The sequence below is a fragment of the Caretta caretta genome, chromosome 2, assembly GCF_965140235.1.
Source record: "Caretta caretta isolate rCarCar2 chromosome 2, rCarCar1.hap1, whole genome shotgun sequence".
NCBI lineage: Eukaryota > Metazoa > Chordata > Testudines > Cheloniidae > Caretta > Caretta caretta.
The window spans coordinates 247640337-247658822 of NC_134207.1; the positions used below are offsets into that span (position 1 = coordinate 247640337).

General features: G+C 43.7%; 1 protein-coding gene across 1 annotated transcript; it reads left to right on the top strand.

Moving 5' to 3' along the window:
• The first annotated feature begins 287 nt into the window (after positions 1-287).
• On the top strand, positions 288-13987 carry LOC142070781 (uncharacterized). Its single transcript, XM_075124754.1, has 3 exons — positions 288-686; positions 2760-4518; positions 13905-13987. Exons 2-3 carry the CDS (start codon positions 3420-3422, stop codon positions 13985-13987), a joined length of 1182 nt encoding a protein of 393 aa, XP_074980855.1. The 5' UTR covers positions 288-686; positions 2760-3419.
• Positions 13988-18486: the final 4499 nt, after the last annotated feature.

Below are 18486 nucleotides of genomic sequence, written 5' to 3' on the forward strand. Positions count from 1 at the left end.
ATTTTGGGGTCTTTTCCTTATATAGCAGGGGTTCTCAGGCTGGGGGTCGGGACCGCTTAGGGGGGTCGTACAGGTCTTACACGGGGGGAGGGGGGGTCGTGAGCTGTCAGCATCCACTGCAAACCCCACTTTGACTCCAGCATTTTTAATAGTTTTAAATATATTAAAAGTGTTTTTAATTTATAAGGAGGGGTTGCACTCAGAGGCTTGCTATGTCAAAGGGGTCACCAGTACAAAAGTTTGAGAACTACTAGCATTTGGGCTCCAATTACTCCCCACCCCCGTCCCGATTTTTCACACTTGCTGTCTGGTCACCCTAGGCTCAACTGAGCCGGTTCAGCTGGATCAAATCCTTGGGAATGATGGAGCCCCCCTTCCCCATGTAAAATAACCCCCCTGGCCCAGCACCTCACTGTTAACTGTGCGCTTGGGTGCCATGCTGCATGGGTCCGGCTTCAGCTGCCAGCCCCGACACGTGTCTCACCGTTCTTTGCCAGGCTGGAGAGCCCCTTGGCCTGCGTGGGTCCAGTCTCACGCCTGAACATCGAGCTCCTACCATGAGATGTTTTGTAATCCTTTAGTCACATCCTGCTGGTTCTTCTCTGCTTCCTCGCCACTGGATCACCCTCCTTCTGCAGCTGCTGATCCTAGCACTGGACACAGCATTCCAGCAGTGGGCACACCAGGTGACATAACCTCTCTACTCCTACCCGAGATCTGGCTGTTTATACAGCTAAGGATCACATTATCTGCACTTTTGGTCACAGCCACGGTCAGCTGATTATCTACTATGACAGCTTCCCAAGATCAAGTCCCCTATCCTGTAAGGAGGGCTTACATTCTTTGTTCCCTAGACGAATGACTCTACTTACTGCTAACCACATAAAAATGCATATTTTGGTTGCTTTGTGCCTGGTTTATCAGGCAATCCAGATTGCCCTGTATCAGTGTCCTATCTTCATTACTTATCCTTCTCCCACTGTTTGGGTCCTCCGCAAACTTGATCAGAGATGATTTCATGTTTACTTCCTGGTCATTGATAACATTGTTAATTAGTGTAGGGCCAAGAGCCAAGACCTATGGGACCTCACTAAACACACAGCTGCTCCATGATAATTCCCCATTTACAATTACATTCAGAGACCAGTTAGTCATTTTTTAATTTAATGTGTGCCATGTAAATTTTGGCTCATTCTAGGTTTTTGCTAAAAATGTCACATGGCACTAAGTCAAATGCCTTACAGAAAACTACATATAATTACATCAGCACTAATATCTTTATCAATCAAACCTGTAATCTCATCAAAAATAAAGTTAGCCTGACAAGATCTATTTTCCATAAACTCAGGTTGATTGGCATTATATTGCTCTCCTTTCATATCAGCTGTTCCATTATTTTTCCCTGGATCAGTGTCAAGCTTATAAATATGCAGGTCATCCTGTTTACCCTTTTTCAATACTGGCTCAACATTAGCTTTCTTCCAGTCTTCTGGAACTTCTGCAGTAGTCCGAGATTTATTGAAAAATTAACATTAATTGTCCAGCAAGCTCCTGTTCTTTTAAAACTCTTGGATGTAAGTTAGTGGGATGTGCTGATTTAACAAGGTGCTCCTTTAGCAGCTGCAGTTTAAAAATCCTCCTGAGTTATGATGAGAAACGGGAATGGAAAGTGTATCAACAGTCCATGATATGACATCAGTTTCTTTCCCAAACACAGAACAGAAATATCTATGGTACACTTCTGCTTTTTCTGCATTAATAATACTGTTTCTATATAGTAATAGATAATACTGTTAGGATTCTTTTTGTTCTCATTATAAATAACTCGCTGTCCTTAACAATGCTGGTCATAGGTTTCTTCTTGTCATTGTTTCCATTATCGATTTTCTACAGTTCCCAGCTTCTGTTCCATATTCATTACCTTCAGCTTCCCCTTTCTTCCATTTGCTATATACTGTTTTTATAGCCACCTTCACTTCCCCTCTAAACCAGATTGTTTTTTTTAACCAGTGTGGCCTTCCCTCAGTTGTGGGATTATGACTTTTTTGGCATTTCGTAAAGTGTTCTTAAACACTGCCCAATTGTCATTCACATTTTTCTGTTTAAGTTCGTCCTTCCAGCTGATTTGGCTCCTAGTTGTTTTCAGTTTTGTGAACCAACCATAGATTGCTGTGATGCTTTCTCGGGGTGTCCAGAACTGAGAGAGTCATCTTGTAACCAGGGCCGTCCCTACCTATTTTGGGGCTCTATGCAGCCCCCCCGCGGGGAGGGTTTGTGGGGCCCCAGGCCTCCATGCGGGGGGGAGGGTGGAGACTGGCCCCAGGCCTCCGCGGGGCGAGGGAGCAGGGCTGGCTTGGGGGACAGGGGGAACGCCCCCCAGCACTCACCAGCGGCACAGCTGGGACTAGGTCGCTGCACTTCCCACCGCCAGTGAGTGCAGGCCAGCCCTGCTGCAGTCCTCGGGGCGGGAAGAGGCAGGGCTGGGGTGGAGCAAGGGGGGTGCCCTGAGGAAGAGGCGGGGCAGAGGCTGGAGGAGCACGCAGCTGCGCAGGGCACCAGGGAATTTGGTGACCCAAATTTCCTGGTGCCCTACGCAGCTGTGTACTTTGCATATGGGTAAGGACGGCCCTGCTTGTAACACCTGTGCCTCCACAAGAGAGAGATTTGTTGCTGCTAAACTGTGTGTCAGCTCCCTGAGACTGCAGTCTGTTAGCCAGCTGACCAAACTCCTCATGATTCTGCCAGTCCTTTTCTTGCAGGTTACGCTTGAAGCCTCCAGTTACTGAACGCCATGGAAGAACATTCTTCTGCAGTATCCAGCCCATCATTGGACACTTACAGAAATTACCAAGTCTGCTGCCTCTAAAGAGACAGCATACACACCAGCCTGTTGGCTCAGCTGAGGACTGAACTGAATTTATAATATAATAAGTTTATTAATAAAGAACAGAGATTGTAGTGATTCTAAGTAGAGATAATAGAAACAGAAAATGGTTACAGATAAAACAAAAATACAACAGAACCTTGTTTATCCAATTTAATTGGGACCAGGGCCAGATTGGATAATCAAAAATTCAGCTAATCCAGAGAATGGGAAAGCGTGAGGCTGTGTGCCATCTAGCAGCCACGGAGAGATCACCCGCTTCTGGACCTGTGCGCACTGGTTGTTCAGTTAATACGGAGAGCCAGATAATGGAGGGTCAGATAAATGGGGTTCTACTGTATAATCATGCTTTCTAGTGATTAAAAAGTAACTCAACAAGCCACAATCTTTGTCTAAGATAAGATTCTTACCTAAAGCATCCTTTCAGTGTCACCTTCCTACATGGAAGGGGATCCACTCTTTCAAAGTTAGAGAGCTGGCCTCTGTGTCTCCCAAGGGCATCGGTGATCTTCCTGATAACACCATCCTGGCCACTATGGATGTAGAAGCCCTCTACACCAACATTCCACACAAAGATGGACTACAAGCCGTCAAGAACACTATCCCCGATAATGTCACGGCTAACCTGGTGGCTGAACTTTGTGACTTTGTCCTTACCCATAGCTATTTTACATTTGGGGACAATGTATACCTTCAGATCAGCGGCACTGCTATGGGTACCCGCATGGCCCCACAGTATGCCAACATTTTTATGGCTGATTTAGAACAATGCTTCCTCAGCTCTCGTCCCCTAACGCCCCTACTCTACTTGCGCTATATTGATGACATCTTCATCATCTGGACCCATGGAAAAGAAGCCCTTGAGGAATTCCACCATGATTTCAACTATTTCCATCCCACCATCAACCTCAGCCTGGTCCAGTCCACACAAGAGATCCACTTCCTGGACACTACAGTGCTAATAAACAATGGTCACATAAACACCACCCTATACCGGAAACCTACTGACCACTATTCCTACCTACATGCCTCCAGCTTTCACCCTGACCACACCACACGATCCATCGTCTACAGCCAAGCTCTGCAATACAGCCGCACTTGCTCCAACCCCTCAGACAGAGACATACACCTACAAGATCTCTATCAAGCATTCTTACAACTACAATACCCACCTGCGGAAGTGAAGAAACAGATTGATAGAGCCAGAAGAGTTCCCAGAAGTCACCTACTACAGGACAGGCCTAACAAAGAAAATAACAGAACGCCACTAGCGGTGACCTTCAGCCCCCAACTAAAACCCCTCCAACGCATTATTAAGGATCTACAACCTATCCTGAAGGATGACCCAACACTCTCACAAATCTTGGGAGACAGGCCAGTCCTTGCCTACAGACAGCCCCCCAACCTGAAGCAAATACTCACCAACAACCACATACCACACAACAGAACCACTAACCCAGGAACCTATCCTTTCAACAAAGCCCGTTGCCAACTGTGCCCACATATCTATTCAGGGGACACCATCACAGGGCCTAATAACATCAGCCACACTATCAGAGGCTCGTTCACCTGCACATCCACCAATGTGATATATGCCATCATGTGCCAGCAATGCCCCTCTGCCATGTACATTGGTCAAACTGGACAGTCTCTACGTAAAAGAATAAATGGACACAAATCAGATGTCAAGAATTATAACATTCATAAACCAGTCGGAGAACACTTCAGTCTCTCTGGTCACGCAATTACAGACATGAAGGTCACTATCTTACAACAAAAAAACTTCAAATCCAGACTCCAGCGAGAAACTGCTGAATTGGAATTCATTTGCAAATTGGATACTATTAATTTAGGCTTAAATAGAGACTGGGAGTGGCTAAGTCATTATGCAAGGTAGCCTATTTCCCCTTGTTTTTTCTTACCGCCCCCCCTCCCCGAGACGTTCTGGTTAAACTTGGATTTATGCTGGAAATGGCCCACCTTGATTATCATACATTTTGTAAGGAGAGTGATCAGTTTGGATGGGCTATTACCAGCAGGAGAGTGAGTTTGTGTGTGTGGTTTTTGGAAGGGGAGGGGGGGTGAGAAAACCTGGATTTGTGCTGGAAATGGCCCACCTTGATTATCATACACATTGTAAAGAGAGTGGTCACTTTGCATGGGCTATTACCAGCAGGAGAGTGAGTTTGGGGGGGGGGGGGCGGAGGGTGAGAAAACCTGGATTTGTGCTGGAAATGGCCCAACTTGATTATCATACACATTGTAAGGAGAGTGATCACTTTAGATAAGCTATTACCAGCAGGAGAGTGGGGTGGGAGGAGGTATTGTTTCATGGTCTCTGTGTATATAATGTCTTCTGCAGTTTCCACAGTATGCATCCGATGAAGTGAGCTGTAGCTCACGAAAGCTTATGCTCAAATAAATTGGTTAGCCTCTAAGGTGCCACAAGTACTCCTGTTCTTTTTGCAAATACAGACTAACACGGCTGTTACTCTGAAAGATGTCCTTTTGCTTTCCCCAAAGCTTGTTATCCTTGTCTCAAGAATCAGAATGACCCCTGGCTGGTTCACGCTGCAGGGTGTCCTCCAGTGTGCTGACACCATGCAGTTTCCTCCTCCTCCTGATAACTGGTGTTTACCTCAGATGCAAATTAACTGCCCGTTGTCTCTAGCATCACCTTGCTCAATTTACATTAGAGACACAGGCAAACAGGCAAAACATTCCACTGTTTAAGACAAACTTGTATGCCACCAAAACATATTTTAAAAACATGTTTCCAGCACACATACATCACTCTTTACACACCATCTGTATATAACTTCCTACAATATTAGTGACTGGTGTGTCACTGGCTTTCAATACTTCACACAACATGCTTTGTAGATAAATAGTATGTCAGCAATGTGTTAGGAGTTTACAGAAGAGTGTGCCCTCTGCCAGCTGGCACTGAGGCGCTCTTAGGATCACAATGATTGGTTTGGACTTTATGTTATTCTACATAACAAATGTGACTAAACTGGGAGGAGTGGTAGATACGCTGGAGGGGAGGGATAGGATACAGAAGGACCTAGACAAATTGGAGGATTGGGCCAAAAGAAATCTGATGAGGTTCAATAAGGATAAGTGCAGGGTCCTGCACTTAGGACGGAAGAACCCAATGCACAGCTACAGACTAGGGACTGAATGGCTAGGCAGCAGTTCTGCGGAAAAGGACCTAGGGGTGACAGTGGACGAGAAGCTGGATATGAGTCAGCAGTGTGCCCTTGTTGCCAAGAAGGCCAATGGCATTTTGGGATGTATAAGTAGGGGCATAGCGAGCAGATCGAGGGACGTGATCGTTCCCCTCTATTCGACATTGGTGAGGCTTCATCTGGAGTACTGTGTCCAGTTTTGGGCCCCACACTACAAGAAGGATGTGGATAAATTGGAGAGAGTCCAGCAAAGGGCAACAAAAATGATGAGGGGTCTGGAACACATGACTTATGAGGAGAAGCTGAGGGAGCTGGGATTGTTTAGCCTGCAGAAGAGAAGAATGAGGGGGGATTTAATAGCTGCTTTCAACTACCTGAAAGGGGGTTCCAAAGAGGATGGCTCTAGACTGTTCTCAATGGTAGCAGATGACAGAACGAGGAGTAATGGTCTCAAGTTGCAGTGGGGGAGGTTTAGATTGGATATTAGGAAAAACTTTTTCACTAAGAGGGTGGTGAAACACTGGAATGCGTTACCTAGGGAGGTGGTAGAATCTCCTTCCTTAGAGGTTTTTAAGGTCAGGCTTGACAAAGCCCTGGCTGGGATGATTTAACTGGGAATTGGTCCTGCTTCGAGCAAGGGGTTGGACTAGATGACCTCCTGAGGTCCCTTCCAACCCTGAGATTCTATGATTCTATGATCAGGTCATGATTACTTGTACCTAAGCTACCACTAATTTTTAGTTCTGTGATCGGTTTCTCTTTATCTATCAAGACAAGGTCAAACATAGAACTCCTGTACATGGGATGCAACACTTTGAGTTAGGAAACTGTCATCTATAATATTTAGAAATTCCAAGGATGTTTTAGTACTGGCTGCATGAGACCTCCAGCAGGTGTCACTCAGACTGAAGCCCCCATGATTATGCAGCTTTTTTTTTTTTTTGCCCTACACATGAGAGAGAAATGCTTAAGGAGCTTGTTATCTTGTTCCCCAGTGAAATTTGGTGGGCTGTAGCAGACACCAGCTAATACCCTCATCTTGTGCTTTTCTGTTACAACACTGATCCATAAGTATTCAAGATCATTATCTTCCGAATTATCAGTGACTCAGAAACATGTTATGCCATGTTTGACATAGAGCGCCACTCCTTCTCCCCTCTTGCCCACTTGATCCTTCATAAATAGGCTATAACTAAGGCTAAGTTTATGTTACGGAGGTCATGGAAGTCGCAGAATCCGTGACATCCAGAGACCTCCCAGACATTCTCTGCTTCAGTTCCCGGGGCTGCAGGACTCTGGAGCTGACAGCCAGTCGGCCCTGGCAGGGTTCCAGCGACAGGAGGCCCCTGCAAAGTTCCAGCGACAGGTGACAGACTTCTGAGGGGACCCTCCTCAGGGTTCCAGCGATAGACGACAACCTTGCGCGGACGGCCCTGGGCGAGTGGCTGGGGGTGTCCCTTTTTGTCTTTGTGAAATATGGTTACCCTGCAGCTTCCAGCTGCCATGGGCGAAGGGAGAAACCCATAGCTCCAAGCCACCATGGTGGTGCGGGGAAACCATGGAGCTGCAACAGCAAAAGTCACAGACAAGTCACAGCTTCTGTGAATTTTTGTTTATTGACCATGACATGTCCATGACTTTTACTAAAAATATCCATGACAAAACCTTAGCCTTAGCTATAACCATTGATTTTTCACATTCCAATCATGTGAATCATCCCAAGAGGTTTCAGTCATTCCAACTAGATCCAATTTATGCTTAAGTGAGCAACTCCAATTCTTGTCTGTCACTCAGGCTCCTAGCACTGGTTTATAGGCAATTAAATAATTTCTTCTCTTTACGTCTTTTGGTTTCTTGATTATTTTTGTTCTCACCTCCTGAGTTTTGTGTTAAATAAGTGCTCATTTCTTCCCTCTTTTTACTCTCTCCTTTTGTTGTTAGTTTGAGGCCTTTCAAAACCTTTCTACCTTACACCATTTACCTAGCCAGCTTTTCACTTCCAGAACTTTCTGCCTCCTTTCTTCCTTTGCTCATGGGACAGGAATGATCTCCAAGAAAATCACTTGAATATTTTTCTATCTCAGCACCCTTCTGAATTCCCTGAAGTAGTCCATAATCTGAGAGATATTCCGTGATGAAGTGTCATTAGTACTGATATGCACCATCACCCATGGATCCCAGTCCATCAACATCAGAAGCCTATCCAGTCTTCGGGAGATGTCTCTTGTCTTGGCTCTGGTAAGACAGCACACCATCCTGTTTCCCCCAGGTTCTGAATGATGGAGGGGGGCTTTGGGTGGGAAGCAGTGAGTTGGGGCACTGATCTGGGAGAATGAGGACTCTGGATGGGGAGCAGTGAGCTGATTTAAATATCACTCAACACGGGGTGTTAATGAAACGTTTTGCTAAACAGTGCTCATTTTTTTAATATAGGCAGGCCTCAGAGTGGAAAATCAAGAAAAGCAAAGAGAAAATGACAGACATAGAATCATAGACTTTAAAGTCAGAAGGGACCATTATGATAGTCTAGTCTGACCTCCTGCACAATGCAGGCCACAGAATCTCACCTACCCACTCCTGTAACAAACCCCTAACCTATGTCTGAGCTATTGAAGTCCTCAAAACGTGGTTTAAAGACTTCAAGGTGCAGAGAATCCTCCAGCAAGTGGCCCGTGCCCCACACTGCAGAGGAAGGGAAAAAAAACCCAGGGCCTCTGCCAATCTGCCCCAGAGGAAAATTCCTTCCCGACCCCAAATATGGCGATCAGCTAAACCCTGAGCATGGGGACAAGACTCACCAGCCAGACACCCAGGAAAGAATTCTCTGTAGTAACTCAGATCCCACCCCATCTAACATCTCATCACAGGCCATTGGGCATATTTACTGCTAATAATCAAAGATCAATTAATTGCCAGAATTAGGCTATCCCATCATACCATCCCCTCCATAAATGTATCAAGCTTACTCTTGAAGCCAGATATGTCTTTTTCCCCCACTGCTCCCCTTGGAAGGCTGTTCCAGAACTTCACTCCTCTGATGGTTAGAAACCTTCGTCTAATTTCAAGTCTAAACTTCCTGGTGACCAGTTTATATCCATTTGATCTTGTGTCCACATTGGTAACTGAGCTTAAATAATTCCTCTCCCTTCCTGGTATTTATCCCTCTGATATATTTATAGAGAGCAATCATATCTCCCCTCAGCCTTCTGTTGGTTAGGCTAAACAAGCCAAGCTCTTTGAGTCTCCTTTCATAAGACGAGTTTTCCATTCCTCAGATCATCCTAGTAACCCTTCTCTGTACAGTTCCAGTTTGTTCCAGTTTGGATTCATCTTTCTTAAACATGGGAGACCAGAACTGCACACAATATTCCAGATGAGGTCTCAGCAGTGCCTTGTATAACGGTACTAACATCTCCTTATCTCTACTGGAAATACCTCGCCTGATGCATCCCAAGACCGCATTAGCTTTTTTCACGGCCATATCACATTGGCTCATAGTCATCCTATGATCAACCAATATTCCGACGTCCTTCTCCTCCTCTGTTACTTCCAAGTGATGCATCCCCAGCTTACAACAAAAATTTTTGCTATTAATCCCTAAATGCATGACCTTGCACTTTTCACTATTAAATTTAATCCTATTAGTATTACTCCAGTTTACAAGGTCATCCAGATTTTCCTGTATGATATCCCAGTCCTGGCAATACCTCCCAGCTTTGTGTCATCTGGAAACTTGATTAGCACATTCCCACTTTTTGTGCCAAGGTCAGTAATAAAAAGATTAAATAAGATTGGTCCAAAACCGATCCTTGAGGAACTCCACTGGTAACCTCCCTCCAGCCTGACAGTTCACCTTTCAGTGTGACTCCTTATAGTCTCCCCTTTAACCAGTTCCTTATCCACCTTTCAGTTTTCATATTGATCCCCATCTTTTCCAATTTAGCTAATAATTCCCCATGTGGAACCGTATCAAATGCTTTACTGAAATCGAGGTAAATTAGATCCACTGCGTTTCCTTTGTCTAAAAAATCTGTTACCTTCTCAAATGAGGAGATCGGGTTGGTTTGGCATGATCTACTTTTTGTAAAACCATGTTGTATTTTGTCCCAATTACCATTGACCTCAATGTCCTTAACTACTTTCTCCTTCAAAATTTTTTCCAAGACCTTGCATACTGCAGATGTCAAACTAACAGGCCTGTAGTTACCCGGATCACTTTTTTTTCTTTTTCTTAAAAATAGGAACTATGTTAGCAATTCTCCAGTCATACAGTACAACCCCTGAGTTTATAGATTCATTTAAAAATTCTTGCTAATGGGCTTGCAATTTCATGTGCCAGTTCCTTTAATATTCTTGAATGAAGATTATCTGGGCCCCACGATTTAGTCCCATTAAACTGTTCGAGTTTGGCTTCTACCTCAGATGTGGTAATATCTACCTCCATATCCTCATTCCCATTTGTCATCCTACCATTATCCCTAACCTCCTCATCAATCTCATTAAAGACAGAGGCAAAGTATTTATTTAGATATTGGGCCATGCCTAGATTATCCTTAACCTCCACTCCATCCTCAGTGTTTAATGGTCCCACTTCTTTCTTTGGTTTCTTCTTATTTATATGAGTATAGAACCTTTTACTATTGGTTTTAATTCCCTTTGCAAGGTCCAACTCTACGTGGCTTTTGGCCTTTCTCACTTTATCCCTACAATGTTCTAACCTCAATAAGGTAGCTTTCCTTGCTAACCCCTCCTATCTTCCACTTCTTGTTGGCTTTCTGCTTTTTCTTAATCACCTCTCTGAGGTGCTTGCTCATCCAACTTGGTCTACAACTCCTGCCTATGAATTTTTTCCCCTTCCTTGGGATGCAGGCTTCTGATAGTTTCTGCAACTTTGATTTGAAGTAATTCCAGGCCTCCTCTTCCTTTAGATCCACAAGTTCTTCAGTCCAATCTACTTCCCTAACTAATTTTCTTAATTTTTTTAAAGTTAGCCCTTTTAAAATCAAAAACACGAGTCACGGATCTATTTTTGTTTATCCTTCCATTTAGTTTGAACTGAATTAGCTCATGATCGCTTGAACCAACGTTGTCCCCTACAACCATTTCTTCTATGAGGTCCTCACTACTCACCAAAACCAAATCTAAAATGGCATCCCCTCTTGTCGGTTCAGCAATTACTTGGTGAAGGAATCCATCAGCTATCGTATCCAGAAAAATCTGAGCCCTATGATTATTACTAGCACTTGTCCTCTAGTCTATATCTAGGAAGTTAAAGTCTCCCATGATCACACAATTCCCATTAGTATTTACTTCATTAAAAACATTAAAGAGGTCTCTATCCATATCCAGATTGGATCCCAGCAGTCTATAGCACACCCCAAGCACTATCCCGGGGAGGCTCTAGTAGGTTTCTTCCCCAATGTGATTTTTTCCCAAACAGACTCTGTCTTATCCATTCCATCGCTTCTTATTTCTTTACATTCTACCTCATCATTGATATACAATGCTATTCCACCACCTTTGCCTTTAATTTTGTCTTTCCTAAACAGCACATACCCTTGAATACCAGTACTCCAGTCATGACTACTATTCCACCATGTTTCTGTTATCCCTATAATATCTGGTTTCACTTCCTGCACCAGTAGCTGTAGTTCCTCCATTTTGTTACCTAGGCTCCTTGCATTAGTGTACAAACATCTTAATTTTTGCTGTTTGGCTTTGCTCACATTCTTTACCCAATTGGGCATAGACATTCTACCACCAGTATCACCTATTAGACTGGCATGTACACTACCCTTCCTCCTTATGTCCATTCTCCTACCCACGGCTGTATCCTTTCTTACTTCATTTTCTTCCCTCTCAATGTTAAAATCCGGTGTGGAGATTACCTGGATATCTCCCAACCATCTCCCCCAAATTCCTAGTTTAAAACTTTCTTAATCATTTGTGCCAGCCTCCACCCTCAAAGTCTATTTCCCTCCCTACTCAGGTGAAGTCCATCCTGAGAGAACTGTCCTCTGTCCATGAATGCTTCCCAGTGGCCATACATCCCAAAGCCCTCCTTATAGCACTGCTGCCTGAGCCATTTGTTGATTATCATAATCTTGTCACACCTTTGTTGCCCTTTTCTAGGAACAGGCAGAATCCCACTGAAGATCACCTGAGCCTCGATTTCCTTTAGCATCTTCCCCAGCCCAGCACAGTCTCCCTTGATACATTCCAGAGAGAATCTAGCCATATCATTTGTTCCCACATGAAGGACAATCAGTGGATTCTTTCCCACTCCCGTTAGGATCCTCTTCAGCCTCAGGTCCACATCCCATATCTTCGCACCTGGCAGACAGCACACCCTTCTGTTCTCTGGATCAGCTCTGGTTACAGGCCTGTCTATTCTTCTCAGTAAGGAGTCCCCAATCACTTAGAGCTGCCTTTTTCTGGTGATGGTGCGATTCTCCAGTGTATCTCCTGTTCCCTCTGGCTGCAAGTCCTCTCGATTCCTATTATCCCTTGCAATCCTCTGCAACCCATCCCGTATCCTCCTGGGGCTCATATTTGGTGTTGTTATCTCCATTGACTCTTCCCCTCTTCCTGTAGAACTAGCTGCTCTTCTCTTCTTCCTTGCCCTCTCACCTTCAGTGACCACCTGCTGTGCCCCTTCTTCATCTTCCAACTCTGCAAACCTGTTCCTGATCTCTATTTCTCCTTCAATAGCCTGCCTTTTCCTCTGCTTGGTTCTTGTAGTCACATGCTTCCACGGTCCACTTTCCTCTCCCAGCAGTCTCCCCTCAGAGTTCTTTGGTCCTACTTCCATCTGCAAGTCTGAGCTTTTCCCTTCAGCCTCCTCATGTCTTTGCTCCATCATCCACTCGAACCCCCTTCTAAACTCAACCAGAGTTTCCACCTGCATCTCCAATCCTCAGATCTTTTCTTCCAGCAGCTCTATCAGATGGCACTTCATGTAGACGAAACTCTTTTCAGGTACCTCCCTCCAGGATCATATACATGCTACAGCTTCTACATCTCATCATCTTTACTGTGTCCTCCACTACTTGGGTCACTACAACTGCTGCCTCTGTATCTGTCATAGCCTTCTTACCTAAGTTCTGTTAGTCCAGGAAACACAAACCAAACGAAACCACCACCACCCACAGCAAAACAAACCCCGAACGAGCACCAAAACACTGCCAGACCAAGACACAATCCCTTCACTAGCTTGTCTGTTTCTCTGCCTGGCTCTCTTAGTCTTCCCCGCAAACTCCCCTTGCAAACTCCCACTCAAACAAGCCTACAAAGAGCAAACATCAAGCCTGGCAGACGCTCGCCACTCATCCTGAGGCTATTATATGGCCACTAGCTCCTTGGGTGGAAGCTGAAAGCCTCTGCTTCCGCCAGGAGCCCCAGGCAGCAATGCGGACAGGCAGGGTACCCTTATATCAGAGCTTGCACTTCATATCAGCACCTTTGATGCATCCTAGTGCAGCTAAAGGATATGTTGTAGACATTTAATGGTCCGTATTTCTTGCCACTATTCCTCATCTCCCCTCATCTTCGTTTTCCCTTCCCCATACATAACAGTCCAGGAAAAATATAAATCAATTGATATTTGAAAAAAATATATACCTAGAATGGATGGATGTGTGAAAGAACATTAAGCAGAAGTCTTGCAAGATTCTGTGAAAGTTGGATCCTCAAGCCTGGACAGCTGGAGATTCCAGTTGATGTAACTGAGAAAACTGCTTAAACAAAGATTGTAACTTGCTAAAATTAAGTTTTTGTCACTAGAAAGCATGTTTTGTTTTGTAACCCAACTGTCTTTTTCTCTTGCTTAGTATCACTTAAATCGCTGTTCTTTGTTGATAAACTGATTCTTAGTTTTACTATAGACCAGCTCAGTGCTGTTATATTGAAGTAAAGTAAATATTGAGTCCTCAGTTAACCTAACAAGCTGGTGTATGCATGGTCTCTTTGGAGACAGCAAACTTAATTTCTGTGTGCATCGCTTGAGAGGGACTGGATGCTATAGAGAGAAATCTCTGGGGAAAACTCAGGAACTAATTCACTAATTGTTACCTGCAAAGCAAGGGTAAGACTGATAGAGTCTTGCTGGTGTGATGGACAGACTGGTGTGGCAAGGAGCTGACACTGTTTAAAACCCAGCATAGCTGTCTCTCTCACACATGGTTCTGTATTCCCAGAGGAGACCATCACACATGCCACTAAAATAAATTTGTTTTAAATAAATTACAATTTTTCTGGGATATTTGGACAATGAAAACTAGACTAAAGATGAAAAAAATATTGTTTGTTTTTGTTCCTTGTATCATACAGACAGTGAAACCTTCCACCTGGGTGTATAGCCATCTGTCAGAATGCACATTTTTCTACAACACTAGGGGCTTGTTTTTAAATAAATTATTCATTCTGCATTTTCTTCACCTTGTCTGCCTTACAGTTTTGCTAGGATGCTCCAAGCAGATGTCAATGGTATTTCAGCAATAATAATCCATCGAATCACTTGAGTCACCAGTTAATCTTTTCCACAAATTAACTTCAGTAATAAATATATGAATACCACTTATTGCAAAAATGTTAATAAAACCACTCAAGATTATTTTACAGCTGCCCTATCATCTTGAGGCATCATCATCATCACTCCCATAGCCGCATTGATCATTGGGACTCCATCATTGATGAGCAATCAACCAATTGTCTCCACCCCTGAGGATTGTGTGTCAGTGCTTGAGTCTCCGTGAAGTCCATTCCTGTCCACTCTTTTATGTTGTCAATCCATCTCTTTTTCTCTCTACACCTCTTCTTCTCTTCCCCTGTACTGTCCCTTGGAGGATGATCTTGTTACATGGCTGTACCACTTCAACTTGCGCTTCTTCACAGTCGTCAGGAGGTCTTCATATGACCCAGCGCTTTGGGTGATGATGTTGTGGACCTCTTCATTAGTGACCTGTCTGAAGTAGGAGATGCCCAGGATTTTACAGAAGCATCTCATCTCTACTACCTAAGGACATAAGAATGGCCATACTGGGTCAGACCAAAGGTCCATCCAGCCCAGTATCCTGTCTGCTGACAGCGGCCAATGCCAGATGTCCCAGGGGGAGTAAACCTAACAGGTAATGATCAAGTGATCTCTCTCCTGCCATCCAGCTCCACCCTCCGACAAACAGAGGCACCATTCCTTACCCATCCTGGCTAATAGCCATTAATGGACTTAACCTCCATTACTTTATCCAGTTCTCTTTTAAACCCTGTTATAGTCCATAGCCCTAGCCTTCACAACCTCCTCAGGCAAGGAATTCCACAGGTTGACTGTGCGCTGTGTGAGGAAGAACTTCCTTTTATTTGTTTCAAACCTGCTGCCCACCAATTTCATTTACTGGCCCCTAGTTCTTATGGGAACAAGTAAACAACTTTTCCTTATTCACTTTCTCCACACCACTCATGATTTTATATACCTCCATCATATCCCACCTTAGTCTTCTTTTTCCAAGCTGAAAAGTCCCAGCCTCTTTAATCTCTCCTCCTACGGGACCTGTTCCAAACCCCGAGACATTTTAGTTGCCCTTCTCTGAACCTTTTCCAATGCCAGTATATCTTTTTTTGATGCAGTATTCAAGATGTGGGCGTACCATGGATTTATATAAGGGCAATAAAATATTCTCCATCTCATTCTCTATCCCTTTTTTAATGATTCCCAACATCCTGTTTGCTTTTTTGACTGCCGCTGCACACTGCACGGACGTCTTCAGAGAACTATCATGATGACTCCAAGATCTCTTTCCTGATTCGTTGTAGCTAAATTAGCTCCCATCATATTGTATGTATAGTTGGGGTTATTTTTTCCAATGTGCATTACTTTACATTTATCCACATTAAATTTCATTTGCCCAACTTGAATGTATACCCCAAATCTAAAAACACAGTAAAAGAACTAAAACAGAGCCACCGTGGCTTAACAACCATGTAAAAGAAGCAGTGAGAGATAAAAAGGCATCTTTTAAAAAGTGGAAGTCAAATCCTAGTGAGGTAAATAGAAAGGAGAATAAACACTGCCAAATTAAGTGTAAAAATGTAAAACGAAAAGCCAAAAAGGAGTTTGAAGAACAGCTAGCCAAAAACTCAAAAGGTAATAACAAAATGTTTTTTAAGTACATCAGAAGCAGGAAGCCTGCTAAACAACCAGTGGGGCCTCTGGACAATCAAGATACAAAAGGAGCACTTAAAGACGATAAAGTCATTGCAGAGAAACTAAATTAATTCTTTGCTTCAGTCTTCATGGCTGAGGATGTTAGGAAGATTCCCCAACCTGAGCCATCCTTTGTAGGTGACAAATCTGAGGAATTTTGTAGATTGAAGTGTCATTAGAGGAGATTTTGGAATTAATTGATCAACTTAACAGTAAGAAGTCACGGAGCAAATGGCATTCACCCAAGAGTTCTGAAAGAACTCAAATGTGAAATTGTGGAACTATTAACTCTGATTTGTAACCTGTCCTCTAAATCAGCTTCTGTACCCAATGACTGTGTTAGCTTTGGTCCATCTTTCCTTCGTCAGATCTTTTACAACCTGGATGGCTCGTTTGCTATTTTTATTATTGATACAACTCTTCAATTTTAGAGCATTGTTTTTCAATCCATATCTCCTTGGCCACCTTCATTCCTTTCTTGATCTTTCTGCCAATTGCTCTGTATTTATCAGCTCCCTCAGTGCTGTTCTTGTCTCTCTTAAATTCTCTTCTAATGTCACAAATTTGTAGTATTTCATTTGTGACCCATGGTTTGTTTTCTTATGATGTTTCCCAAGGATGTCCATTGCTGCCTCATTCATTGCCGCGTTGAAATTGTTGGTCATTGTTACTCCTTCTTCCTCTAGAGCAGTGGTTCCCAAACGGGGGTTGCAGGGGGTTCTCGGGAAAAAATTCCCTAATGGCAGACAAAGCTGTCCATAGGGACCCCAGGCAGCTCGGGGCCAGCAGCCCGGAGCCTTGGGGACTTCCAAGAGCTAAGCAGATCAAAGCAAGCATATCTATCACACTGAGGAGATTTAAACTTCAAGACTCCTTATACGAAATAGAAAGGGAGGTGGATATTTTTTGCTGTTTTTAAAATTAAATAGGCTGCTAGTATTGTTTTTAAATTATTATAAAGAACAAGTTTGAGCTTTGTTGTAACGTACGTTGTTTGCCCGGACTGCTCAAGACCTGAATGCTTGTGTAGGAGGAACGCTTGAGTTCTCCTTAAGGTACTCCTTAAGTACCTTCTAGCTGTTTCATATCTGATACTCCTTGATGAAACATAGCACCCAGAGGCACCAGTACAGGGGGGCGACGAGGGTCACGTGTCGCCCCCACATTGGCACCCCCCCCACGGTCCCTCCCCTTTTTTTCAAGCAGTCCCCATGGGCCCCCCACTTTTCCAGCGGTGCCCCACCAGGCCCCGGAATGCACAGGAGCTTTGCCCCTGCATCCTTTTTTCCTACTTGCACCTCTGATAGGAGCCTTGTTTTATAACAAGCTTAATCAAAAGTGATACAAACTCCAAAAGTGAGATCTTGGAAGAGTGTTGCTGTTTTCATAATGTAATAAAAATACTGTAATGATAAATAGTAATTAATAAATAGTGTGTAATAAGCATCTCATAAAAACAAATTTTATATTTCCAAGATCACTGCTTTTATAATTTATGCTGAGGTAAGGGAGAAAATCCCTGGAAATATTCATTTTTAGGAAGGGGTTCATGAGACTTGACATTTCAGTGAAAGGGGTTCGTGGGTTGTTAAAGTTTAGGAACCACTGCTCTAGAGCAAGCAGCGAGGCATATTTTCCGCTGATCATTGCTTGGAATGATTCTGCAACGTTTCGGTCTCTGAATCTTTCTAAGTCAAACTTGGTTCTGGTGAACTTTGGCCTGACAATTTTCCTTAGCTGCAGCCAAAAATTTAGCATCACAAGGTCATGATCACTTCCAATATCAGTACCAGGGAAGCTCCTTGTTTTAGCTCTGTTAATCCCAGAAGGAAATCGGTTTCGCACCATGATGTAATCAATCTGGCTGTGATGTAGACCATTAGGTGCACACCATGTTGATCGTGTGGATGCTTTATGTGCTCCTAATGCATTTGCAAGAACCAGATTGTTATAGCTGGCAAACTCGAAAAGTCGCAATCCTCTCTCAGTTACCACATTACAGAAAGGACCACAATAATCTCGCCAATCTGCCTGTGCGTCAGTACCCACTTTAGCATTCCAATCTCCTTGTAAAATCAGAATATATTTCTATCTATTTTGAGGCATGCTGCTTCATAAACATTTTAATGCAAGTACTTCATGTGTTCTTGAAGTGGAGAGAAGGTTCAGGTGGCCATTTTTATTTATATGTTGTTCTGGTTGCAAGAACATTT

What these genes read in the sequence shown, in the direction of transcription:
- LOC142070781 (XM_075124754.1), top strand. Translation starts at nt 3,420, where the DNA reads ATGGATGTAGAAGCCCTCTACACCAACATTCCACACAAAGATGGACTA. An exon ending in CCCCTCTGCCATGTACATTG is followed by an intron (nt 4,519 to 13,904) that starts GTCAAACTGGAC and finishes TCTCTTGCTTAG; the next exon opens with TATCACTTAAATCGCTGTTC.